Source organism: Lepisosteus oculatus, chromosome 2 (assembly GCF_040954835.1).
Source record: "Lepisosteus oculatus isolate fLepOcu1 chromosome 2, fLepOcu1.hap2, whole genome shotgun sequence".
Taxonomy (NCBI): Eukaryota; Metazoa; Chordata; class Actinopteri; order Semionotiformes; family Lepisosteidae; genus Lepisosteus; species Lepisosteus oculatus.
This window is the reverse complement of record NC_090697.1, coordinates 15,334,800-15,361,046: the sequence shown is the minus strand read 5'-3', so window position 1 is coordinate 15,361,046 and position 26,247 is coordinate 15,334,800. Positions and strand designations below refer to the sequence as shown.

Here is a 26,247-nt window from a genome sequence, read left to right as displayed (position 1 = left end):
TCATAAAAAACATCTTAGCCATTTCAATAAATTATTTTTATATCTCAAGGTCTATTGTAATTTAATAGGTCATTTAAACCCCAGTATGAGCTTTCTGTCTGAAAACTTTTACATTTCAACAGAAAGCCTGACTCTAGGATATCTGCCAGAAAATAATGAAAGCTACAAGGAGATTTAGGGCTTTATAGTACACTTTAAAGGTACAGTGATGCATTACTGTGGCTGTTTTACTTTTGTACCTAACCTTTTTAGATGCCTGGAAAAATCAAAACAATTGCTCAAATTGTGCATTTTCTGAATGTGAAGTGACTTGCCCCCTTATACTCACCTGCATTCAGCAGCGCTTTCACATTGCTAACACACATTTTTATCCTGACCTTAAACATATAATTTAAAAGCAAAACGTGTGCAACAACTCGTACATCTACCCATCCATTATCAGAAAGGCAATTATCTGAGTGAGCGTCACAAGCCAGTTACTATCCCAGGAGCAAAGGGAGCAGAGCCGAACTGAGCTGGGTGGAAGCTCTATTCATCTCAGGGCCATGAAAAAGGAACGTTTCATAATTGTCAGAGCTACTGGAGCAGCAGAGAGCATGCAAACTCCCAAAGCAGAGGCGTTCAAAGTAAGATTCAAACCCAGACTCAGCTGTAGTGTAGCACAAGTCCTAACCACCACATCACTATATCACCTAGAAAATGTTCAGTTTAAATACATGTATCAGTCATTTCACTGTTAGTTCACTGATAGCTTTGATAATACTGATAATAGGAAATGAACAATGGGAAATAGAATTAAAATAAGGGTGGGAAGAGACAACATAAGCTTCTACAAGACAAAAACTGGGTTCTGTGAAATACATACTAAAGGTGCATGGGCCTGCAGTTTATTGTCTTTAAAACTGTATATGGCCTGATATGAAAATTGTGAAAAATCATTAGACTCACAATTAAAAAAACATGACTGATTAAAATGTTGTATTGCAGTGAAAGACTATGCCAAATAGCTTGGAGAGCTGCTTCAAGTTTGTTGTGCTAACTTAAAGAGGGGCAACAGTGCCACCTCCTGTCCTGAAAGAGATTAAGAATATAAATCAATTAGGTCCATTAAGTACAGTATAAGCATTTGACTTCCGTGAAATATCCAGTAAGTAAAAATACTTGTGCAGACATATATCTATCTTGAGCATGCAAAGGGATATTAACAGTTACAACACTATATATTATATTTAAAAGGTTCACACACTTTTCAATATAAATATATAAATATATGTCAATTCCTCAATTTATTAAATATAAATATCCCTCATACATGGCAATCCTCTCATAAGCAGTCATTCACACTTGCTGTCACTTTTGAACATTACAACTTTGACAATTTGTCTCTATGAGCTGAAAGCACTAAGGATTTTTTTTCTGTTTTGTTTTCTTAGCTGCCAGTTCCCAGCCTATCTATCCTGTATGTTACTTTGGCATGCTATGAATGTTACTGTGTGCTACAGTACATTACTTAATCTTCTCAAATCAATGCCTACTCGTTTATATTTTTGTTTCTCTTAAAGACATTACTCTTGTATTCAATTAAGACAAATACTACTGTGCTATGTGCAATGATATTACAATTACAATATAAAAATTTAGTTTTTTTTTAAAACAAGATAAACCTAAACTCACTCTGTCATAACTTTCTTTCATGTTCTTATTTACATAGGGGTATGAATAAAGGGTACAGTATATGATATTGGCTATAATGTACAGTACATACCATATGTGATGAAATTAATGGGTTTTAAAGTTCTTTGGACTTAGAAATGTTTAAATATTTCAAAGTGACCAGTTATGAGAGACTTAAATCAGGAGTTTGGATAAAAACATCAGCCAACTAAATAAAATCAATAAACACCAATACTGTACAGCTTCCTGGGAATGGTGTTTTCCACCATCTCATGAAGATAACTGTGAGAGCTAAAATCAAAAATATTTTTAAAACAAGCATTTTTAGATATCCAATATGAATTTAGAAAAGGAAAGTCTTATTTCACTAACTCACTTGAATCCAAGACAAGCAGAAAGGCCAGCTGATGACTAAATCGTACGACGTATTTACTAGTCTGATATGGCTGTATTAAAGTTCCTCATAAAAGTTAATTCACAAAATAAAGGCTATAGAAATTCTTAGCAACATGCATGAATAGTCTGATTAATTCAATTTAAAGGTTATACAAATACAGGAGTAGTGGGAAACACTTTCTACATTCCTCTATCACAATAATGTACATAAGGAATAAAAAAGTAAACAGAATGCTTAGGTATATATTGTGAAAATTAAATCAAGGGGGGAATATTATGTTCAGTTTACCAAAATAAAGAAATTGTAAGACTTTGTATTATTAACAAGTATAATTATGTAATAATCATAACTAATACATTTTTTTCATTTTTCACTTAACATGTCTTTCCAATAACATTTCTTACTAAAAGCCAACTCTACTTGCTAGATTTTATTCTTATTTTTGTCCTTTTTAATTCTTCACTTTGGAATCTTCTTATTAAGTATTTCCAAATATTTTGTCTCTTGTGTGGTCTAAACACATTGTCAATGTGTATATGTGTATATGTGGCTATATCATATTATGTGATGAAAAGCACATATGCCCAGTTCATCACAGCTGTCAGATTTTGACTAGTGGCCTTGATTCACATCATCTGGGGTATACAAACCCACCGGTGCCTCATGCTATGGGTAAAAAGAAGAAAGAAGGAAAAAGACAACAACCAGAGGGCACTATCTGGAGACCTCAGAGGAGTCTCCATGGGCACCTCTTCTGCACTACAGGGAAAAAGATTAAAATCCCCTCCTTTAGGCAATCAGATGCTAATTGTTATTATTTTAACATTTTCTGTGTAGTACTAATTTTGAACAGTCTGTAGCAATTAAAAGAAACTTTTACTCATACTGGCTTGGGCCTCTGTCCTCTTTCAAACCTAGAGAAGAGAAACTGATCTTGCATCTTAAAAAAACGATTCAAGTAAACTAAAGTGTTCAGTGTAAGATACGGAGCGTACATTGTGGCTAAAATCTAGTCTGAGGAGGACAACCACAATTTGTGGGAGTGTAATTGATATTGTCACTGTCTGGGAAAGAGTAAGTTTTGTAAAAAAAGAAAAGGAAGAAGAATGATTTTTTTTTTCAGTAAATTTTCAAAGACAGTTTGAAGGAACTACATTTCTTCAGTTTTGAAGAAGGGAGATCGAGACAAAATTCAATTCAAGAGCATAGAATTGTAAGCGGCATGGGCAGAGTCAACCCAGGGGAGTATTTCTCACTCAGCAGTGAAACAAGGACAAAGGGTCACAATTGGAAACTAAAAGGGTATCCGTGTAGGACAAAGAAAAAGGAAAAGCATATTTTTATCTTTTGTGATAAACATTTTAGGTATTCAATATGGGAATAATATTTGAAAATAGATCTTGAGAAATATCTCAATTTATTTTACATATGGTAAATGTATGTCAGCAAGCACGTACTACCCTTAATCTGTTGCTTACTGTTAAAAAGCAATGTTAAAATTAAAACATAGCGAAATAAGTAAAATAATATTAACTAAATCTCAAAATGCTCAATTTTTAAACAATAATATTAGAGAACATTATAAACAAAGCACATCAACTAAATCCACAAAAAACAAATGGATGAAGCATCTTTTAATTGCTATAATGATCAGATGGTTTCCTCTGGAGGAAGAGAAAGGATAACAGGCTCTTCTTCAAATTCTTTGTCAGACGTTCCCTCATCGAGTTCTGAGTTTTGAAACGTTGTCTTTGAGACATATTTCACATACTGTGCAGCTCTTTGGTTCTGTGTGAGTTAAAAAAAATCAGACTTGCCTCATAGTTTAAGCCTCATTGTGTCCCTACAGTACATTTCATACAGAGCCAATGTGTCATGAAAGAAGAAGCACACACACAATGTCAACACAAAAACATTTTAGAACACATAATCCAGGTCCTTGTTTTGCTAAAATGTCACCTTTACACTCTTCTTTACTACTTTACCAATACATAAACACTAAAGTCTTAAGCTGTTAACTGCAATCTATGAAGCTCTGCCATAATACAGTAGCTGCCATTTTTCTAATATTTCAGAAATGTACACTTAAAATGTTTTGCACTAACCGTTACCTCGGCAAAATTGTTGATGTCATCCCATTGCCTGATCTCCCGAGTAGACTCACAGATGGTAACATTCATGATGCTTTTGTGGCTCTGCACTGCAGAGCGTTTCACAAATGGAATCATGGCAAGAATAAAGGTGGCAACCACATCCAGAACTCCAGCAACCACAAAACCAAGATTGTAGGTTCCTGTGAGATCATTCATCCAGCCTGCCAAACAAATCGGTTGGTATGTGTGGGACATGGAGGTAAAACACAAGACAGATCATGTTAAAAAAATGAGTGACTAGAATGTATGACATAGCAACAAATACGTAAATGACATTAATTGACTTTACTAATTTAGCTCAATTAGCAGATCCCAATCCACATACACAGGGTATTATATGTCCAGGTAAGGAAAATGAACTATTCAGATCTCACAGCCTCTTTAAGTGTAGCTAAGATAAATAAAGGTTAATGCAAAGTCTTAATTCAAAATAAATTAAATCAGCTTTGGACCAAACAGCGCTTATTACAAGAAGATGTCACCAGGAGCTAGATTCACAGGGAGATAGTCGTTTTCATTTCAGGTTTCATTGGGTCAGACTGATAACATTTAGCAAGATGAGCAAAATTTCCTAAAATGCATGAGAAAATAATGGCTTTCTCTGATAGTTCTGTTTGAACCCACCTGTTTTTCCTACAGTTCTTTCACAAGACTTAAACTCTGCTGCATTACCTGCATAATCTGCAGCACTGAATGAAACACAAGCAACATAACCCCAAAAACAATATAAATGAATATAAGTTACAAATGAGAGGAGGCCATTTGGCCTATCTGACCAGTTTGGTAGATCCTATCCACAAGTTTCTTGAAACAAGCCAGTGTACCAGACTAAATTACACTGATAGGTAGACAAACACCTAGTTGTACAAGATGTTTGTACTACAAACAAGTACAACTCTTTGTGTAAAGAAGTGTCTTTTCAGTTTTAAATCCAAGTAGTTTCCAAGTAGCTTCTAGTTCAAGTAGTCTCCATTTGTGTCCTCTGTCTCATGCGTCACTGTTCATTCTGAAGAAGTCCACTGCCTTGACTTGGTCGATGCTTTTGAGGATTTTTAATGAAGTATCATATCCCCTTGCAATCTTCTCTGTTCCAAATCTATTAATGTACAGTTCTTTCAGTGTGTCAGTGTCATACTCTCTCGCCCCCAGATAGAGATGTATTTCATGTGGTTGGTCTTCAGTGGACTAATTTCAGAATAATATCTTACTTTATGACAGATTTTGTATCTAACCAACCTATTATTTCAGAAGCAGGGACAGAAAGTACTGTACATTGCAATTCTCAGGTCTAGCTGAATTGTTCAGAAAGGGACAGGTTCAACATGTAATATTAGTGAGCTTTTTGTTTGGTTTCATCACCCTGTCCTAGTTATCTTATTAATTCTAAATCAGGCCTTTGTAGTGCTTTACACATAACATGCCTTGATTTAAATTATATGCTTTTAACTATGTACAGTCTTTTTCATAAGTAGTTTATTTTAGCTCAATGTTTCCCACTTTGTATTTATAGTTTATGTTGTTGCTACCTGCATGAAAAACCCTGCTGTTATCCACATTAAATATTACTCGGTAGGTATTTGCTTGAGCTTTATATAAATCATTTTGAATTTTTTTTGCTGTAGGAAGCTGCAGTCACACTCATTCCACACACGACATTTATATTATTTAACACCAGAAAACTAAGACGAGTTACCACACCTTTAGTGTATGATTCCTAGTATACCTTGTGTGAGGGTAGGTTGTCTAGTGTAATACAATACATTATACACAGTATTGTGTTGTGTACACAATATTGTGTGTGAGGGGACGACAAGGTGGAAACTTTAGACAAGATGGAAACACTTGCCTGAGCTACATTCCTCAGGAAGCTGTGGGCAATATCCTGCCTCCCTCAGTCACATGATCAGTTGGGAGAATGCAATTGGCCAGGTGGCGACCTAATAAAACAGGAAGAGAGGCTTCCAGGTCCTTCAACATCTGCCATCTGAGACAGAGGGCAGATCCTCTGTTCTGCAATTTCACCAGAGGGAGAGGCAACCAACCAATCACACAACTGTGGAGTAAGGAGCATGGAAATTTTGAGTTCTGAAACTTTTCTGGGTCTTGGCGAGAGACTTGTTTTGGGGCCGGTTGGTAAACAGCTTAGCTACAGTCTAGTTGTCTGTGTAGTAGGTCAAAGGGGATCTTAAGCTTTTATTATCATGTCCATTTTAGTTATTTTTGTATGCAGTGCCAACCATAATGGGTTTCAAGTTCTTTTTGTTTCACTTTTTGTGTCACAAAAGGCGGCGTTTGTGAATGTTTCCTTTTGAACAGCCTGTTAAAAAGATCTCTGATATGGCACACCATTCCTGGATGTGTCACACTTGCCTCTGATTAGGTAGATCAATCTGACCAATTTTACCTTCTTATCTATGCAATGTGGAGAAGTATTGACAAAAATTGACCACGAATGTTAGGGTATATAGGTAAAAGTGCAGTATTCAAATCAAGAGATGTTAGAAACATACCATTCAAGATGTCATTCAGACTGTTGTGCATTTTGATCACCAGGTTATGAAAATGATTATGTCTCTAGAATCAGTTTGCAGAACAATAACCGATACATTATTTAGCTTAAAGGAATGTCCTACTCGGACAACTGAGTAGTTTTAGTCTTGAACCAAGAAGACAACAATGGGTAGAGAATCAAAACGAACAATTAAACCAGAGGAACCAATGGAACCAGAGGGCACAAGTGGGAACTATGGAAAAGTACTTTCAGAACTTAGACCAGGAGGCACGTTCTTATGCAAGCGTTGTGGAAGTGTGAAACTGTCTAAGCAGGCACCCTGGCTTCTTTAAAGATGAGAGCCTAGGATCAATTCATTTCTAGGAAGAAAGCTAAAAGGGCATATCCGCTGATATGATGGAAGAAGCATGACTATGAGGTTTGTTTCTGATCCCAAATACATTCACTTTAAAGAAGTGTCTGCTGTTTTCAGTCCTTAATTAATATGATAATTTCCACATACCTCTTGGAACACTGTTTTATTCATGAGCTCCACACGTTAGCTCCCTGGATTAATTTACCAATACCTTGCAGGATTGTGAATACATGAATCACTGCTCCATGCAATCTCTTTTCCAGGCTAAAAGAGCTTACTTTCCTCTGAGTACAACATTAATTTCAGGAATTAATCTGATTGCTGTCCTTCATACTTTTCCAGAGCAGCTGTAACCTTGTTGTAATATAATGTTAATTTACCCGATTGATGGTTCGAACCAATTGAACCACATTTACATATGTAGCCATTTATGTAACAGACCATTTTACTGGAGTAATCTGAGTGCAATATGTTTGCTCAAGGGCAAAACAGCAGCGCCCTGCCCAGGATTGGAGACTACCACAATTACACAATTACACAAATACAGTTACACATACAGAGCCATAATAATTACTTCCCAGTTTACAAACACAATTAAATCTGTTTCAACCTTGCTGATTCAGACGGTCTAGAGGAAATCTGCGTAGAAACTATAAAGAAAGTTAATTCACTTTTCTAATATATTGAAAGGAACAGTGTCCTGTTCCGATGTGAAAATGAGCTCTGCTGACACAATCAAGGCTTTTGAAGTCAAGAGCCAAGATGCAGACAACCTCCCCAACGTGTAAAGCAGCTTCACGAGAAAACTCAAACTCAAACAACTGAAATGCAAAGTGCTCTCGCACTAACCAGCAAACGGTGGGCCAAAGGAGCTGATGGAATTCACGGTCAGCATGAAGCCCCAAGCTACTGGCATCCGTTCTGCCCCCATCAGATCGAAGGTGAGGACAGGAAGCAGGATGTAGTTTCCTGCATCTGCAAATCCCAGTAACAATCCGAAGGCAATGAGGGAACCGTAAGAGTAAAACAAGGGAAAGAACAAGTACAAGAGCCCTGGAAAAAAAAGCCAAAGGCCACAGATTATGTGAAAAGGTCCTCCTCATATATCATGTTCTCATGTCCTAATGTTGACTGATATTCATACTCCCTTTTAAAGTAAAATGGAAGTTAAATACATAACAAAATTATTTTTTTTTGATGATCTACCAGTACAAATAATGCTTATTTGCACAATGCTTATTTTGCTTTTCCTTTAACATTGATTACAGTTAAAGAGGTCGGATATGTGTTACAGTATGTGACTATGGCTTCAGGTGGCATGGTGGCACAGTGGTTAGCATTCCGGACGCGTTGACACTCTGGGATCAAACTCCACACAATTTGGGAGGCTATCTATGTGGAGTTTGTATGTTCTTCCCATATTCACAGGGGTTTCTTCCTGGTTCTCCAGTTTCCTCTCACAGTCGAAAGACATACTTGTGGGTTAACTGGCTTCCGGAAACATGGACTTATGGACTGGTGTGAGTATGTGTGTCTGTGTCTGTGTGATTGGGATCCCATGCAGAGTACTGTATATGCTGCCTTGGGCCTGTTGTTTGCCTTGAGGTTTTATTCGCAGAAAAGTGTGATTTGGTACAAATACAATCTTTTTAAAAATACTTTCATGTAATTCTCTTTCACTGATTGATGTTTATTTGTGTTTGTATCACTGTCACCTTTCATGTAAAGTTTTAAAATTATAAAAAATTCATATATTAGCCTTCAAATGAAATTAGGAGAATTCACTACAGTGCACTATTCAACTATGAATGTTACATTCATTAATAAAGTGCTAACTCTAGGTTCCTATCAATGGCTAGTATGATCTATTTGTGTTACTGTGTCAAAGCTTTGCGTGAATCCAGATAAAGGTGAAACGCACCTAGTTACTCCAAGGGAATTAAAAAAAATATATAACTGAATGTAAGCACGGGTTTTAATGAAGGTGACGAGCCCCACTATAACAGCGAATGAGTGGTTATTATGGTAGAGACAGGGCATACATCTATACAACTGAGACACAGCAGCATAGTAAGGCTAGTAGATCTTATACCATACTGGCTTCTTCTCTAACTTCACTGGAACAGGAGATGACATGAAAGAGACTTTAAACACTACAACGACATACTATGCATGTGAAGTAAAAATAGTGTCATCAAATGAAACAGAACACACAAATAACATTACTAACTACCAGCTATATTAATATTAATTCAAAGTTGTTGGGTGACAAACACAGAAGGTCAACAAATTTTGCTGCATACCCAAACACACAACTTTAGTTTTTGTGATCAAGTACAGAAAACCATTGAGTTTATATATATTACTCGATATTATAAATATATCTACATATATTACTCTAATATAAATATGTTCAAGATGTAGAATTTTCACTTACCAACTAAAAACACAGATCCCTGGTTGATGTATAAGCGATTAATTCTTTCAGAGTCACAGATCTTCCCAAAAACGATTCTGCTAATCATGCTGCTTAGCCCCAGAACCAGCATGATATTACCAGCCTTGGAAGCTGAGATGGACAACTGAGTCGCATGCTTTAGCTGGGAAACAAGCCATACAATTATCTCAACACTACTTACAGCATTATGAGATATACAAAATATCAAGTCATGTATTTAAAAACAGGAATGACAGAAAGGCACTACCAGCTTGCTTCTGTAAGCTGTGATAGTGCCCACCAGGTAAACTTCCCATGGGACAAACATTTCCAAGTCCATTCCCTAAGTATAGTAATAGGGGACACACTGTTCTGTAGGAGGGGCCAACGTTGAGATGAGATGATAACTTATTCATGAAAGATCCCTGGGCACAGTTTGTAAGAGTAGGGGTGATAAGCCCAGGGTCAGGGCTAAATTTCACTGAGTATAACAATCTTGCCTCTCTCAAGTTCCCTCTTAATTCAGTTGTTAAAACAGTTTCATACTGTACTTCTCAGCCTGACATGTTGTGCAGCTGGGACATAATGGCTGCTATGGGTCACCCCTGATAAGTAACTCCTATAAGTAAAGCACTTTGGAAAGCTTTGGGGTGTAAATTAATTTGAAAATGCAATTAAGAATAATAGCATTCACTGCAGCGATTACTGAACATCATAACTTCTTCAGGAGATTAACAACAAAGGAAACAGGGAATATTGCATCCAATGTTCACATGCCATAACAAAGAAACAAAACAAAATGTGACAGGTGCACATAAATCTACTGTACATTAAATGAGGAGAAATAGCAGCATCTTTCAGAGAAAACAATTCTGAGTCAATAAAAGTAATATAATAGCAATGTAAGTTTTTCAGGATTGTATTTGCACACTTCACGACCGTAAGAATTTAACAAACAGTAGAATTGGTTTTCATGAAATTGAACTATGGAGGTATTTTTTAGATTTTATTATTTTAATACTGTTGTGTGGTTATCAGTTAGATAGATAAGACGTTATTGATCCTGAAGGGAAATTGATGAAAGGGAAAGGGATCACCAAGGGAAATTGAATTGATGTTAATGTGATATGGTGTGAGAGTGTGAGTGCATGTAGTAAATTAGTTGAACACATTGGTCACTAACCTAGGGAAGGTTCATATGCTCAGTAACATTGGCTATTTTAGTTCTTTTAACAGTCTGGAATAAAATCTATTGAATCCAGAAGGTACTGTCATTGCTCATCCTCATTACAATTTTACAATAAGTTGCCTTTATAGAATGTCCTTCCATGTTTAGTAAGCATTTGATTTCCAGAAAGTTACACAAAAATTTCCAGAACCGATCATATTACATAGGTTTTGCTTATTTTCAAAAACAAACATTTTACAGGTCTTAAATTTAATTATTATCATACACTTCTAATTTTGTAAAAACATTTCAGAAAAAAAACATAACACAATTACACACCACCTACCAGATGCACGAAGGGTATGAAGAACCCAAACTTTGCAAAGCCGTTTGCTAATACCCATATCACAAATACCCTGTCCTTCCACAGTCCAAGATCAACAACATACTTCCTCAGAGGGGAGGTTTTTAGGTTATCAGCTACACTCCGGGAGTGACCTTTAAAGTTTGAAAAAGTTTGGAACATTTGCATGAGGCTTGTCAGCACAAAATAAATATATGGATATTTCTCTATGAACTTTAACATAGACTCCAAAAATCAGATTTAACCTACTGTATACATTTGAGTTGCAAGCTTAATTCTTTTTTATTATACAAGTGTCACATACAGTACATACCTTCAGAGGATTGCATATATCTTCCGCAGTGTGTATTGCAAGAATAAAGGATCACATTAAATAAAAAGGGAATATACTGTAAAACTATAAGGTTTGCTTGTTCAGGTTAACAATTCCTGAATTAAAATGCAATTTTCAAAATGCTCACATGATGGCAGGATTTTCCAAGATACAGCTCATGTTATCTAGCAGCCAAACAAGCTACATTAGACTGACCAAAAAGCTTCCTCGTATAAGGTTTGTTCTTCATGGTTTGCTGCACTTCAAGTATTTACATACTGTTCTGCAAATACTTAAAATGTTGTATGAGCGTAAAAGAAAACATCCTTAAGAACACCCTGGTGGTCAATGAAGGAAGACTATGCATAAAACATTGATTTATATGTTCAAACGTCGTTCTCAGATTTAAAACACCGTTATTAATAAAAAAAACAACTAATTCATAATATAATCAAGGGGCAGAAATTCAGACGGCAACTTTTGTAACCACGGTCTCAGTTCTGTAGCAGATTCAACTTAGTCAAGGTCTGACATGTAAAGTCTCTCAAAAAATATCAGTTCATCCAATTGTGGATGTCTGACAAATTCTGAGTACTAAGACAGATCCAAATACTGTAGCTGGAATTTTCCAGGAAGAATTACAGCTAGATGCCATTAGAATATCTCTGATGTGTATTAAACTGTGTGTTAATTGTGTTAAAATGTGTGTTAATTTTCATTTACATAAATTGAAATTCGAAATCACTGCCTATTTGCTAGACTCTAATTTAGCTAAGCTTATTCATTACCCTTTGGATAGGGATATTATTAAAGTCTTTATTTAACAAAATTATTTTAAAACATCACAGTTATGATTATAATGTTCTATCAATTATCTCATTGATGGAATATCTTATTAAACAATTATCAAAAACAAATGCACCATCATATGTGGATTAATATCAATGTGTTCACCATCATAAACTGTATTAATTGGTAAACAGCAGGACTGTAATGCAAGTTAAACAGGGATTCTTGAGGGGATCATCTGTAAACTATACTTGAGATACTGATCAGGTAAAACACTGAGAGGCTGCAATGTTAAGAGAAACACAACTTGCTATGTTTCGGAATTAACAGAGTTTTAGTATCTCTAACTGAGAATTGGACAAATGTCAGTTTAAAGGGAAATCATGCACCAAGAATACATCCTTCATCCTTCTTTATAAGTGAATTTTCATGAAGATTTATGAGGCAGCTCTGGTTTCCTCCCACAGTCCAAACAAAGACATATGAGTAGGTTAAATGGCTTCTGGGAAAATTAGGCATGAGTTTGTGTGAGTGTCTGTGTCTGTGTCTGCCCTGCAATGAATTGGCATCCTGTCCAGAGTGTACCCCACCTTGCACCCATTCCTTGCCAAGACAGGCTCCACCCCCCAGCTAACCTAAATAAACAGATAGATTTATAATGCTCTCCATAATTTTGACTGCCAGTGTGACGGATCGTTGTTTCAGTTTTAAGCGTTTCCTTGCACTTTTCAGTGCTAGCTTAGTAAAATGTAATGCAAATGTGATCCATATTTTGTACCTCGTGGATTCAGCGGTATATATGCAAATCCTGCGATTATACAGAGCACCATTACAGCAGCGAACACACGGAGGCTCTCTCTCCAGCCCAGAGCAGCAATAAGGAACTGGTGAAGACGGGTCTGGATCAAAGCACCCGCTGCTCCTCCAGACATCACTATTCCTGTGGCAAAGGAGCGCTTGGTGGTGAAGTACTGGCTTACCATGATCATACCTTTAGGACACAAAACCAAATTGTTATCTGCCAGCTATATGGGAACCAAAGCTCCAGAATCCCCTGAACAGGAATGTGATCTTGCAGTATTAAAAGTACTACAAATCTATGACCACTGCAACATAGAAAATAGAAATATAAAAAAGACTACAAAAAGACTTGTTTACAGCTATCTTGTTAGATTTCTTATAAAAATGGAACTACAACAATCATAACTACCCACACATTTTTAACATTAGTTTAATCCTGCAAACATGTAATGCTATGTTTTCTTTGGAATGGTGTTTTAATGATACTGTATATGGAAACCATTGTGGCATGGATGTAATTACTGTGGCTAAATGTGATGGAAATGCATTCAGCTAGTTTCGTTAATTTTTTTTACTGAACTGTGAACGTCTTGAATAATGGAGAAAATTAAATAAATGTATCATTATATAGTTCTTTGTTGAGAGTCTAAAATATCAAAGTGAAACTGATTGGCTTGTTAGATATGTAAATACGTTTTGAGCATGAAAAAGGAAAATGGAGATTAACATCATTTCTTAAATTACAGACAGCGGTATTTGAGAAACTGCTTATCTCTTCTTCGAAAGTTAGCTATCTTAAATGATCAGTTACGCCTGTGTTAAATTCTCACAGATTTAGTGGGCTTGCTATCATTTCACGCAAAAAGATGTACAGTATATGATAAAAGATGCAAATGGTAACACGAACTGAAATGAAACAAAAAAGAAAAGTTAATCATAAAAAACATTAGTACGCTCTGAACTAGTCAAGGCCCTGCCAATGTTAGAATGTAAAAAAAGTTTAAAAAAGGTATAGGGACAGTGACGTTAAATTTGTCATTTTTTCTGTGTATTAATGAAATTTGGATTTCAGATCAAAATATTGAGCCAAAAGTTTAGAATTTCAGCTGTTTCAAGGTATTATTTTTCATACATGTTAAGCCTGGTTAGTACAATATCATTAATTGTATTCAATTCTCCCATTTCAGTTGAGCACAACTATTGGGATAAATAACTGACAGGGGTTTCTAATTGCTTGGGTGTTCCATGTTGCGTTAATTGTCAAAACATAAAAGGGCTATGAATATATAGCCTTGGTTCCAGTCTTTGGGGTTTATGTTTTGGGTCTGGTTCTTGGGTTAGAAGCATGATGCCACAAGGGGCAGAATCCTCAAGGGGCGTTACTTTCCCCAAGGCCTCTCTGTGTTTTTAGAAGCTTTCCCCTATTCAAGATGGCTGACTGGACATGCAGCTTCCAAGAGGCTGGATGCTGGCAATCACTGGACAAGGGATTAATTATGCTCACTGCTCCAGCACACATAAATATAGCACATCAAACTAGGAAGAAGGGGAGAAACATATGTATAGGAGAAGAAGCCAGAATAATAATGACAGGATCATCACATCAGCCTCAACTCTTACACAGGCTGAGTTACCACTAAGCCAGCCTTACTAACACACTGATAGGGCACAGGCTGCTAACTTTCCCTTTAAGCCTCAGGGCTGAAGATTTCTGCCACTCAACTATCAAGTATGCCTTTGGGCTGAAGACAAACACCTCCTCTACCACCTTGAGTGCCTTGGACAAAATATCACCCATTTCTCTTACTGTGTTGGATATCGAGCTGGTATTGTATATGGTCCCTTTTAATAAACATACATTTGACTTCAAACCTGTGTGTGGGGTGTATATTTGACAGGGTCCCCCTGTGCCCCCTACTGTTAGCCAACCTACACAAGGCACATTACAGAAGTTGCAAACCAAGATGGAGATTAAAGAGCTGTCTGATGGGAAAGCAATAGAGAACAAAGGAATTTCCAAGTAGAATCACTACAGACACTCAGAATTGACACAATGCAATGCCTTGAAAAATGAAGAAACTGCTGTAGTAGTAAGCAATGGCAAAGATCAGGTTGTATTAGGATGAGGATGGCAGATAATGACAGAAAAATACTTTGGGCTGTGAAGAAAAACCCTTAAGTAACAGCCAAAGAGATTTCAGACCATATCCATGGGTTAAAGTAACTGAATTCATTGTACAAAGGAGGTTTTTATTGGGGAATTAAAGTATAAGGGCTTCACAGCAAAACACAAACCTCTCATCAGCACTAAAACTTCTTGCAAAGAAGTACATACAAAATTGAGCCACAACAGTGTTGAAACAAAGTTTGATTGACACAAGAGACGAAGCTAGACCTTTATGAAAGGAGCTGAAAGGCAAAAGTGTAGGGAAAAAGGAATTTGATCCTGCTTATGATCCACCAGTTCAAATGTAAAGTGCGGTGGAGGTAGCGTCATAGCTCAGGCATGCATGGCTGCCTCCTGAACTGGCTCACTGGTTAATAGCAACAATGTAACTGATGATGGCAGCAGGAGAATGAATTCTGAGGTGTACAGAAATATCTATATGTATAATTCCACAAAACTGCCTCCAAATTCATTAGGTTGCAATTCACCCTGCAGCAAGACAACAACCCAAAACACACTGCACAACTAAGGAGTTCAACAGGAAGCAGTGGAAATATTTATAACAGTGTCCTAATTAGAATCCCACAGTATTTAACATGCATTTTACTTGTGAAGAAGCATCAAAAAGACAGAAATCCCCACAGACAATCAAAAACTGAATGTGGCTGCAGTTAAGGCTTGGTGATAGCAACATACAGTAAGGGGAGTCTGGTGATGTCGATGGGTCACAAAATTGAAGAAGTCATTACATGTAAGGGATATGTGACCAAATACTAAATTCACACTGATTTAAATTACTTAAATTTGATTCTAACCTGAAATTGGAGAGTGGGAGAGATAGCATTTTTGTACTTTTGCCTCATATTTGTCTTTTGATTAGAAATAGAAACGTCAATAAGCGCACATAGAAATGACAAATTTCATTTTCCTATCGCAATAATTTTTTTTTCATTGCATATATAATAGGGTCTCGCCATCCTCAGGGGTTCAGAGTGCAGAAAACTGTTGCGAATTGCCAGATTTGCATATAACCAAGTCCACTCCTACACTGTTGCATAATGCACTGCAGTACATAGTATACAGTATATAATTAAAAGACATAAGTAACCCTCATTTACATGATGCTTAAAGTACTAAAGCATTGGCTTCAGGTTAATCAAAATAATAGTGATAAAACAAAATAAAAATAATCACATAATTACACCAATCGGCTAAAATAAATGACATGAGTCCTTCCTCCGTGTCCAGCGGATGCTTGCATTTTCTCTCTCTACCCTACCTTTCCAGCTATTTCCCTGCTCCACGATCAGAACAATCCACTATAAGAAAAAGGGCAATAAAACTCTCAGTGAGCCTATGAGCCTGTCCTTCCCCACGCTGCCGCCACAGAACTAGGAGCAATCATTACCATGCTGAGATGTGGATGATGGGGTGTGGGTAAGATCCTAGTCTGTGCGATTAACATCCTTCAGCTCGGTCTTATCCTACTGTGCTCTTCTTCCATCCAAGACCCCATCGGCCAGATCGAATCACGATTAAGCAAATTCACCAATGTTAAATTTGCAGATGTCAAGACCCTACTGTATATGGTCCCTATAACACTGTATTGTTCCTATACCATCTGCTAGGTACAAACCTACAAGAACCTCACATACCTGGTGTGAATGCAAAACTTGAACCCAAACCAGTGAGGAATCCATGTGTAAAGAAAAGAACTCCTAAGCTGGGAGTGAACGATGAGCACACAATGGAAATTATTATGATAATTGATCCAATTATTGATACTTCTCTGGCTCCATATTTCACAGTCAATTTTCCAGAAAGTGGTCCAAACATCATTATAAGTCCATAACTGATAGATCCTACCCAGGCTGAAGAAAACACACAAACAATTACTGTACTATTCTAACTACATAACAATATACTGTATAAAATTTCCTGACAATGTCTGTAAGACTAATGCACACATACCGATGTGAAATAGAAACTGGGCAGTGTGTAATTACGTGCTACCACAAAAAATTCAAGATATATGCTTCATACTTCTGTTTGATCATCAACTCTAATTATATGAAATCACCATTTTTCAATTTTAAAGTGAAATATTTAGACTTTAATGTTTTCCCCATGCATGATGTCTTTTTGACAAAAACAATCAGTTCTAACAGGCAAGTCTACCTTTGATAGGTGTTTGTACGGGTAATAATAAGCAAGGTAGGAATTCAGGTGGGTAGCTGCGTCAGCATGCGTAGGCTGCAAAGGAACAAGTAATAGGTTTATTCCATGCTGAAAAAAAGAAGAAAGAGAACACAACGTTTCAGCCGTGGAGCCTTCTTCAGTCACGTGAAGAAGGCTCCACAGCCGAAACGTTGTGTTCTCTTTCTTCTTTTTTTCAGTATGGAATAAACCTATTACTTGTTCCAAGGTAGGAATGTCTGCTCACTTGCATTCATGAAATATTAGGTCATGTCCAGTAAACTACCCTTTCTTTTCCAATCTGCGAAAATGCACAACATTATTAATATCATGTTGGAATGGGGTTACCTATTGTAGAATCTGCTTCCTCATATGTTTCCAGAAGACTGATGAGGTAGACTCCAAAGGAATTGTGAAATCCAAGAACCAGCACATTGAAGATAAAAGCTGACAGCACCACTACCCAGCCCCAGCCTCCATCTGGCGGCTCCTTCACTGGGGCTGGTCTCCGAACCTGCCCTGGTACTGGCTCATCCGAGTGAATCCTCCTGAAGGGAATCCTCGAGAAGAAATGCATCTCACTTTACTTCTGAGGCAAAAGAAAAAAAGAAATGACCAGACCTTGAATGGGTAAATGAATCTTAAAAGTCCAGATCGAAAGGTAATGCATAATGCAATTCTTTGCCCTGGAAAACATGAGCATAAAATATTAGAATATCCCAGGTGTACATTTGGTACATTTGGTACATGTTTGCTGGAAATAAAACGAAAACGGTTTTATCTCATATCATGCTATTCATTACCGTTTTATCAAGGGTGCCAGGTTTAACCTGTTCTGCTTTTATCTGACTGACAGCAGCCTTTTGTTTCCCTTGGATCTCATAAATCCCCCATGGCCCCAGTCTATCACTGTGTGCCACAGGGTTCAGTCTTGGGCCCTTTGCTTTTTATTATTCACATGCTTCCTCTCAGTCAGATTATGCGCAAACACGATCTGTGGTTTACTCAGATTTACATTAAAAAGTCTTCCCCTCTGATCTCCCTTCTCTGTCAGTTATCTCTCATTTGTGTGACATCAAGCACTGCTTGACATCAAATAGCCCGAAGCTAAATGGCGACAAGACAGAAATATGGGTGGGCAGCAACTGTCAGCTGGAAAAGCGGGAGAGTTTCACAGTAATAGTGGATGGCTTCTCCATGCAGGAATCAGCTGTAGTCAGGAAAGTGGGAGTCACATTTGAACCCATACTGTCTTTTGAGCTCATAAAACATTTGATTGAACCCTCTTTTTTTCACCTCAGCAATATTGGCAATTCAACGTCTGATGCTGAGTAACCTATTCATGCATTTATAACATCAAGCCTCGTTTCGGAAACTCTTTACTCTGTGGGCTCCCCAACACTCTTCTCTGTAAGATGCAAGATGTCCAAAATTCTGCAGCTACCTTGTGACACCAGACCTTGGCAGTACAGTATATCATTCCTACACTTAAGTTTCTACATCAGTTGCCTATAAAGTCACGATTTCAATACAAAATCTTATTACTGACTTTAAGGCCTTAAATAATCTGGCTCCATCTCTAAAGTCCATGGTTACACTACCTTCCGTAGGTTCTGTTCAGCTGAGGCTGGCCCTTTGTCAACGTACCCCCTACTTAATCCCGTATTTTTGGTGAAAGCGTTTTTTATGTTGCTGCTCCATTGTTATGGAATGCCCTTCTTCTGTCTCTTCAAGAGGCAAATTCTTTGACTCTCTTCAGATCTATCACCTTTTTACCATGGTCTATGAATGATTGCTCTCCATTATATCCTGTATGTTCTAATTTAATTTTTTTCATTTACTTTTATTATACAGTATTTATAAAAAATATATATATATTTCTTGAACTTGAACTTTATTGCCATATGTAACCGGTACATGTACTGTACAATGGAATTCTTACTTACAGAAAGTCCCTCGATTGTTAAAAAGTGTAAAAACACAAAGTGCAGACAGTGCATCAGGACAGTATACAAACAGTAGACAATGTACAAGTAAAAAGTTTGAATGTAAACAATGCATGCATGTAAACAATGACTTCAGATGTGCAATAAATTAGAAAAGAAAGAAAGAAACTGTCTGGACCTGACGTGGCACAAGCCCCACAAGATGAAATGTTCTTGAGTTGCTGCCTTTGATGGAATTTTAAAAGTGTTTTTGAGCTAAAGACGTTTTACAAAGATACCATTGATAACAGTGCATAATAAAATCTAGCATGGTTGAACATAAGCCTCTAGAGAAGGTGGTGTGATTTTTACCAGGCTTGCCATTCAACAGATTGAATCAACACATCACTATCATCAATCAAATCTCTCCCTAATTAATGTAATTTAATTGAAACGCAACAGTCAAAGTCACTTCATTGCATCAGGATTAGTTAGATCATTCAGTATACTGTAGTGAAGTATAGCTTACTGGTTACGTTCCCAGTGTGACTGAACTAGTCTAGTATGGGTGTATATGGAAGATGCTTCCCCTTTTAACTCCTTTCTTTCTCCCTGTTCTGCATTTTCGTCTCTGTATCCGTTATTTTTGTACAAATCTCCTGGAATGACAGATCTAGCACATTTACATTGATAAATTCTCTCATAAATGCGATACTCATAAACCAATTTTTTGCTAGTTACCCCATGTCTCCCGTAGACTCTATACATGAGTGCAAACATATTTACTAAGGTTAAATTCCACAAAACTATACTCATTCTATAAACTGTTAAATTTAAAAAACAGTATTATTAAAATATATTTTTTATTGAGTATGCCAGTTTTTTATCGTTTTAATCATCTTCATCTTGGGGAATTTAAATTTACAACAAATCTGTGCCCAGAGATATTTTACTTTATTTGTTCTGTTCTAATTCGTCTACGTGTTTCTTTCTTTTAGTCTTAAATGTTTTATAATCATACACCTTTTACAGTGTACCTATTAGTTTTCTCGTATGGAAAAATTGTATTGCCCTGCATCACGATCTACATGAGTAAAATAAAAATCGATAAAGTTTAAAAACCTGCAAACATGACGGACCTTGATTGGGCTTCGAGAAATATCGAGTTGCTCCAGATGCCTACTCCATAGGTACAGATCAAACACGGCACACAATCCTCGATCTAAGGAGAAAATAAAATCTGAATAACAGCGACTCCTAACGTAGCCAATAAATCATCCATCGGAATCGGAAAGTAACAAACTGTAAATCACAACCTTCACTTTCTTCTGACCAACCAAAGAAACTAACTGTTAAAATTAAAATATTTTAATTGATATCACAACTAAACATACGTTGATCGACAGTAATGAATGATTTTTGTTTTAATGAACTCGTTCATAGACAGATTATGATTTCTGATTTGAACCTAACGGAAAGTTTCGTTCGCTTTTCAAGTACAAACTAAATATCAAGTCAAACAAAGCACGTACGTCCAATTACCTTTATAAATATCCAAAACGTTTTTAAAAGTCAATACAGATTGAACTCGCTTACCTTTTTCAACGAACTTTATTTAAAAACAAGCAGGGACTAATTGATCAACAGCAGCTTCGTCTCCTGTTCAAAGCTTCAAATTGCAACTACGTCCGTGAACCGCAGTATCTGATTTACTTATTAATTTAATTAGCTTATTCATAATTATTATTATTGTTGTTGTTGTTGTTGTTGTTTTTCAGTCTGAATCTGATATTTTTGTTATTGTCGCTATTTCGAGTATTTGATTAAGTAGACTGTGCAACAAACAGCATTGTACTAATTTTGGATGATTCCGTGGTAAATCGCCAGTTCTGTACTTAATCCAACTTCGATGCAATTGATCCAAAGATTTCAATAATTTACGTATAAGTAATGCATAAATTATCGAATGAAATGAACAAAAACAGATTGCACAAATCGTCGTTTGTGACCAATAGCTTTTATGTTTTCACCTTTATAGTTTTTTTATTACAAACACATAATATTTCAATTTTTACAAGCATTAAAAATACGGGTTTGTATAAAGGGTCAGTCATTCATAGTCATATTTTTAGCCTACATGGCATTTGTATTGGAGAACCATTCTTACAGGGTTGATAAACTCTTCACACACAATAATGCCTGTAGACGACACATAAAGTCAGTAGCTTATTTTAGATTTGTAGGCTCCAGGACATAGAATGAAGACACGTTCTTCAAATTTGCATATTACTGAGAGCTAATTAGTGTCTGAAATCGTGTCTAAATCTAGAAAGAAGGAGAAAACTAGACTAAAAATCAATTTGCAATAAAATTCTGCAGTCCTAGGGTAGACAGTGCTCCAAAGCTGAGAAGGAACCCCAATTCCAGACTGCTTCCAGCAGCCCTTACCTGCCTCTTGAGCTGCTCCAGCACAGCTGTGCCTTTGGAACCACAAAAACCATGCATAATGAGGCAGTATCGATGTTTATATATTTTAATTGATGCTGCTTGCTTTTCTAATACCAGCATGTGTTAGATTAAGAAAAATCCGGAAGATGGTTTAAAATGTATTTTATTTTCCGTGTTTATTTCCTGGTTTCAAATGTATTTTATTTTCTCTTCAAACATACAGTAAATTGGAAAATGGCAGAATGACAACAGAGTTACCCTGTAGCCTGATCTTCTTTGACCGCAGAAGATAAGCCAGTTTGGTCCTCATCAGAACTGTGGCCACTAAAAAGAAACAAGTTGCTGCTGTAACTTACAATACAGTGTACACTAAGTAGTGTTGGTGGATCAGGAGGTGAGACATGAAACCAAGGAAATGACTACTTAATCATTAAATATTCAAAGACACTGTATATACATCTAGTGGTGCATTAACAGTGTCCTTGCAAAATTGTAGGGCACAGGTTCAAGGCACCCAGTTCCAGTGGCAGCAAAGCAACCCCCAAAACATCACTGAACCTCCTCCATGTTTCACTGTAAGTGTTCTTTTCTTTGAAGGCTTCATTTTGTTTAAAAGAGTGCCTTGAACGTGTGCACGGCATCATGAAATCAGGAGAATACCAAGGCATTTCGGAGTGCAGTGTCATACCCAGTATCAGAAAGCTGGATCTCGTCGAAGGTCATGGGTCTTCCAGCACGACAATGACCCCAAACACACTTCAAAAAAGATCCAGGAATGGTTCAAGACAAATCACTGGACGGTTCTAAAGTTTCTAGCAATGAGTCAAGATCTAAATCCCATTGAAAACCTGTGGAGAGATCTGAAAACAGCAACTGGGAGAAGGCACCCCACAAATCTGGGAGAACTGGAGCAGTTTGCACAAGAAGAGTGGGCCAAACTGCCAGTACAGAGGTGCAGGAAGCTCATTGATGGCAATAGGAAGCGCTTGATTGCACTTATTTTGACCAAAGGCTGTGCTACCAAATATTCAGTCTGGATTGTCAATAATTTTGTCAATGCCATTTCTTTGAATTTTCTGATGTAAAAGGATATATTAAGTCCTGAATCAAAAACAAAGGTTTTGTAATATTAACAGTGAAATAAAGAATTGTAGAGACCAAGTACTTTGGTCAATTTGAACTTATTTTTAGAGAAAATTGTGAGTTATTTACAAAAAGCGCAAGGGTGCCAATATTTGCGGCCACGACTGTAGGCCTCTTGGACACCATGTGTGTAAATTGGTAAATAGTGTAACTTGTGTGTTGTATGTTTATGTTGTATGTAGTTTAGTGTATGACATTGTCATTATCAATATACATTTGTTTAACCCAGTATGTCTGAATTGTTACTCTTTTCACCAAACTAGCTAGAGAACAAAGAACTCATGTGCCTCTAATTATACCAACCACTCATGTATATTCCTGGTAAAAACATTTACAAGATTATGATTATTTAATTTTAATTTGTAACCGCTATTTGTAACAATATAAATTCATATTTTGGTCAATAAATTGTCATGCCAATGCAAAACAAATGCTACTGACTTTCAGTACAGGTTCACAGATCGAAAGTACTGTAACAATCATGTGAGGCAGAAAACCTATTAGAAGTTTCTCATAGGAAAAAATCAGGTCCTTAAATGTTCGCAATTCTGTTACTTCACCTCCTAATATATTTTTCCGTCTTCTAAATTAATTATATAATTTCCAAATACTTGAAATAATGAAGAGCGTAGAGTGAAAATAAAGCTGTCATTTTTTAAATAGATGTGTACCGAGATTATATAATGGGTTCTGGAACCAACAAAGTGTCACAAGACTCAAATAAAAATGTTGTATATACTCTTACTAATGGAAGAGTTACGAAAATGGAGAATAAGCAGAAATTGACCGAGCGGCTTAGTCAGCAAATAAAGTAAATAATCATAAACCCCAACCTGTAAGGATTTCTCCAAGAATATACCCGAGTGGTTGGTATAATTAGAGACATGTGAATTCTTTGTTTTCTGTTACAGCTTTGGTGAAAAGAGCAATAATTCTTAAAATAACCAAAACACACTTGGTTAACAAATATTTATTAACAATGACTGTGACACACTACACTACACACAACATAAACACAACACAATTTTCTCTATGTACAAGTTTACAGACAAGCTGTTTCAGAGTCCATCCCTGACTGCTAGCAAGTATTCGACTCTTTAATAATGCCTACAGAAGCCAAAATAAGAGATAAGCTGCCCCCTTAACTAAATGCAATACAACCTGCAGTTAAATCTCTCTCTCTGAAAACATGGATGCCACAAAAAACTGTGAGCCTGTCTCCCTATTTTTAAAATGCACCCAACAAGCAGGAAAGGCCCTTTTTAACTTAGGTATTTTTCACTCAGGAAGTCCAAGTTCCCTAAAAACCCAGAATAGCAAGCTCTCTTTAGAAAGGTTTAAATAAGTAGCTCCGATCTGATCTTTTCGGGGCTTTTTGACTGGCTCCTCTCTCTCTCGTGGTCTGACCTTTCCTTCCTTCCTCTCTTCTTTCTTCTGTCTTGATCTGATCTGATCTTGTGTCTTTCTGTATTGTTGATCGCATGCCCAAGACATAATTAACTAAGGTCACTGATAGACTTTTTGATTTAGGTTCCTATACACTTCAATCCAAACTCTTTATGTATCTCTATATGTATTTCCATACATAATTTCCTGTTGACAGAATAAATTCAACATTTCTGTTATAATTTGTCACTATTTTAATTTTAATAGCTTAACTACTTTCCTTCTCAACATCTTCAATATGCAATTGGAAAAGCATTTACCAGCTGGAATATTTGGTTGAAACAGGGTCTATTCATCTGTCATATTCAAAATGTATTGCTGAGTTGGCTCTTCTTTCAACTTAAAACAAGATTTTATATAGGCTTTTTTAATGAACTTCTAATTTTCATACACTAACTTATTTCAAGTTAATTTTAGTCTTCATTTTTGTTTTGTAAACAACATGAAAAAGTTATTTCTCTAAAGTTTCATGATTAATGCATTTATTTTAATGAGATTAGAGGGGTGAAAGTAACCTTTTTCATTTTTCATCCTTATATCACTTGCAAATATAAGCAATATATGACAATATTTCATGCAATAGGAGCAATACAAAGGCCTTCAAAGACTGATATGAGGATAACTGGGCCCAACACAAATTATTTTATTATTAAACTATTATAAAACCCAAGCAATTTACTGTACAATGGCCACTTGAGCCCAGTGTGAAGAGAGTTATAACTGGGGGCTATAAATATCCTTTTGCTCCTCGATCTTAGTACTGCCTTTGATACAGCAAATCATTCAGTGTTGCTTAATTGCTTGCAGAAATACTTGTTTATCAGTGGTACTGTCTTTAACTGGTTTTGTTCTTATCTGACTGGCAGGCAGCATTTTGTCTCCCTTGGTCCCCAATCAATCACAGTGTGCCTCAGGGTTCAGTCTTGATAATATACTTTACTTTTTATTATTTATATGCTACCTCTCAGCCAAATTATATGCAAACATGGTCTTCAGTATCAGTGTTATGCAGATGATACTCAGATTTATATTAAAACTTCTTCCCCCTCTGGTCTGCCCCTTCCCTCACTTATCTCTTGTTTGTGTCGACACATCAAATTCTCAGGAGATAAATAGTGACAAAACCGGAATTTTTTGGTGGGCAGCAAATCTCAGATAAACCTAAGGGTTTCACAGTAATGGTGGATGGCATCCCTATTCATGTGTCAGCCATAGTCAGGAATCTGGGAGTCACACTGGATCCTCTCCCATCTTTTGAGCCAGATGTGAAAAATTTGATTAAGACATCTTTCTTTCACTTTAGAAATATTGCTGGTTATAGGGCAATTTTTATCAATGTCCGATGCTGAGTGCCTGATCCATGCATTTATAACATCAAGTAGTAGTTCAGGTGGCTAGCTGCGTCAGCAGGCATAGGCTGCAAAGGAACAAGTAATAGGTTTATTCCATGCTGAAAAGAGAAGAAAGAAAACAACGTTTTGGCCGTGGAGCCTTCTTCACCTGAAGAAGGCTCCGTGGCCAAAATATTGTGTTTTCTTTCTTCTCTTTTCAGCATGGAATAAACCTATTACTTGTCCCTTTATAACATCGAGGCTTGACTTCTCAAATTCTTTACCCTATGGGCTCCCTAACTCTTCTCAACAAGTTGCAATGTGTTCAAAACTCTGCAGCTGGACTACTTACTCACACCAGACCCTGGCAGCATATTACTCCTCCACTTAAGTCTGGTTGCCTACTGGTTGCCTACACTGGTTGCCTACAAAGTTACAGACTCAATACAAGATCTTGTTGCTGACTTTCAAGGCTCTAAACAATCTGGCTCTATCATACATCTGTGATGTGTTCCATGTTCCCCCCGTAGGCTCTGCTCAGTTGAGACCGGTCCTCTTCTCACTGTCCCCAGGACTAAAACACTGACTTTTTTAGTGACCCTGCCTCTTAAGTTGCTGTTCCAGTGTT

At 36.7% G+C, this 26,247-nt stretch overlaps 1 protein-coding gene and 1 long non-coding RNA gene across 10 annotated transcripts; one reads left to right on the top strand and one right to left on the bottom strand.

The window, feature by feature from the left end:
- Nucleotides 1-3,690: 3,690 nt before the first annotated feature.
- Nucleotides 3,691-20,945, bottom strand: LOC107078626 (monocarboxylate transporter 10-like). Of its 9 annotated transcripts, none has more exons than XM_015357579.2 (10): nucleotides 20,848-20,945; nucleotides 20,391-20,473; nucleotides 17,675-17,915; nucleotides 16,786-17,001; nucleotides 12,941-13,153; nucleotides 11,043-11,194; nucleotides 9,529-9,691; nucleotides 7,941-8,144; nucleotides 4,183-4,385; nucleotides 3,691-3,859 (listed from the first exon to the last, which is right to left on the bottom strand). In XM_015357579.2, exons 3-10 carry the CDS (start codon nucleotides 17,901-17,903, stop codon nucleotides 3,722-3,724), a joined length of 1,518 nt encoding a protein of 505 aa, XP_015213065.2. In that variant the 5' UTR covers nucleotides 17,904-17,915; nucleotides 20,391-20,473; nucleotides 20,848-20,945; the 3' UTR covers nucleotides 3,691-3,721. The 9 variants fall into 9 exon arrangements, with proteins under 9 accessions (XP_015213065.2, XP_015213049.2, XP_015213067.2 ...); XM_015357563.2 differs by lacking the exon at nucleotides 20,848-20,945 and adding an exon at nucleotides 20,794-20,843; XM_015357581.2 differs by lacking the exon at nucleotides 20,848-20,945 and adding an exon at nucleotides 20,646-20,734.
- LOC107078635 (uncharacterized) lies at nucleotides 20,834-22,860 on the top strand. Its single transcript, XR_001479588.2, has 2 exons — nucleotides 20,834-20,937; nucleotides 21,923-22,860. It is a non-coding gene; the product is annotated as an uncharacterized lncRNA (long non-coding RNA).
- Nucleotides 22,861-26,247: the final 3,387 nt, after the last annotated feature.

What these genes read in the sequence shown, in the direction of transcription:
- LOC107078626 (XM_015357579.2), bottom strand. Translation starts at nt 17,903, where the DNA reads ATGCATTTCTTCTCGAGGATTCCCTTCAGGAGGATTCACTCGGATGAG. An exon ending in GGAAGCAGATTCTACAATAG is followed by an intron (nt 17,002 to 17,674) that starts GTAACCCCATTC and finishes TGTTTTCTTCAG; the next exon opens with CCTGGGTAGGATCTATCAGT. An exon ending in AAGTTTTGCATTCACACCAG is followed by an intron (nt 13,154 to 16,785) that starts GTATGTGAGGTT and finishes TGTGTCCTAAAG; the next exon opens with GTATGATCATGGTAAGCCAG.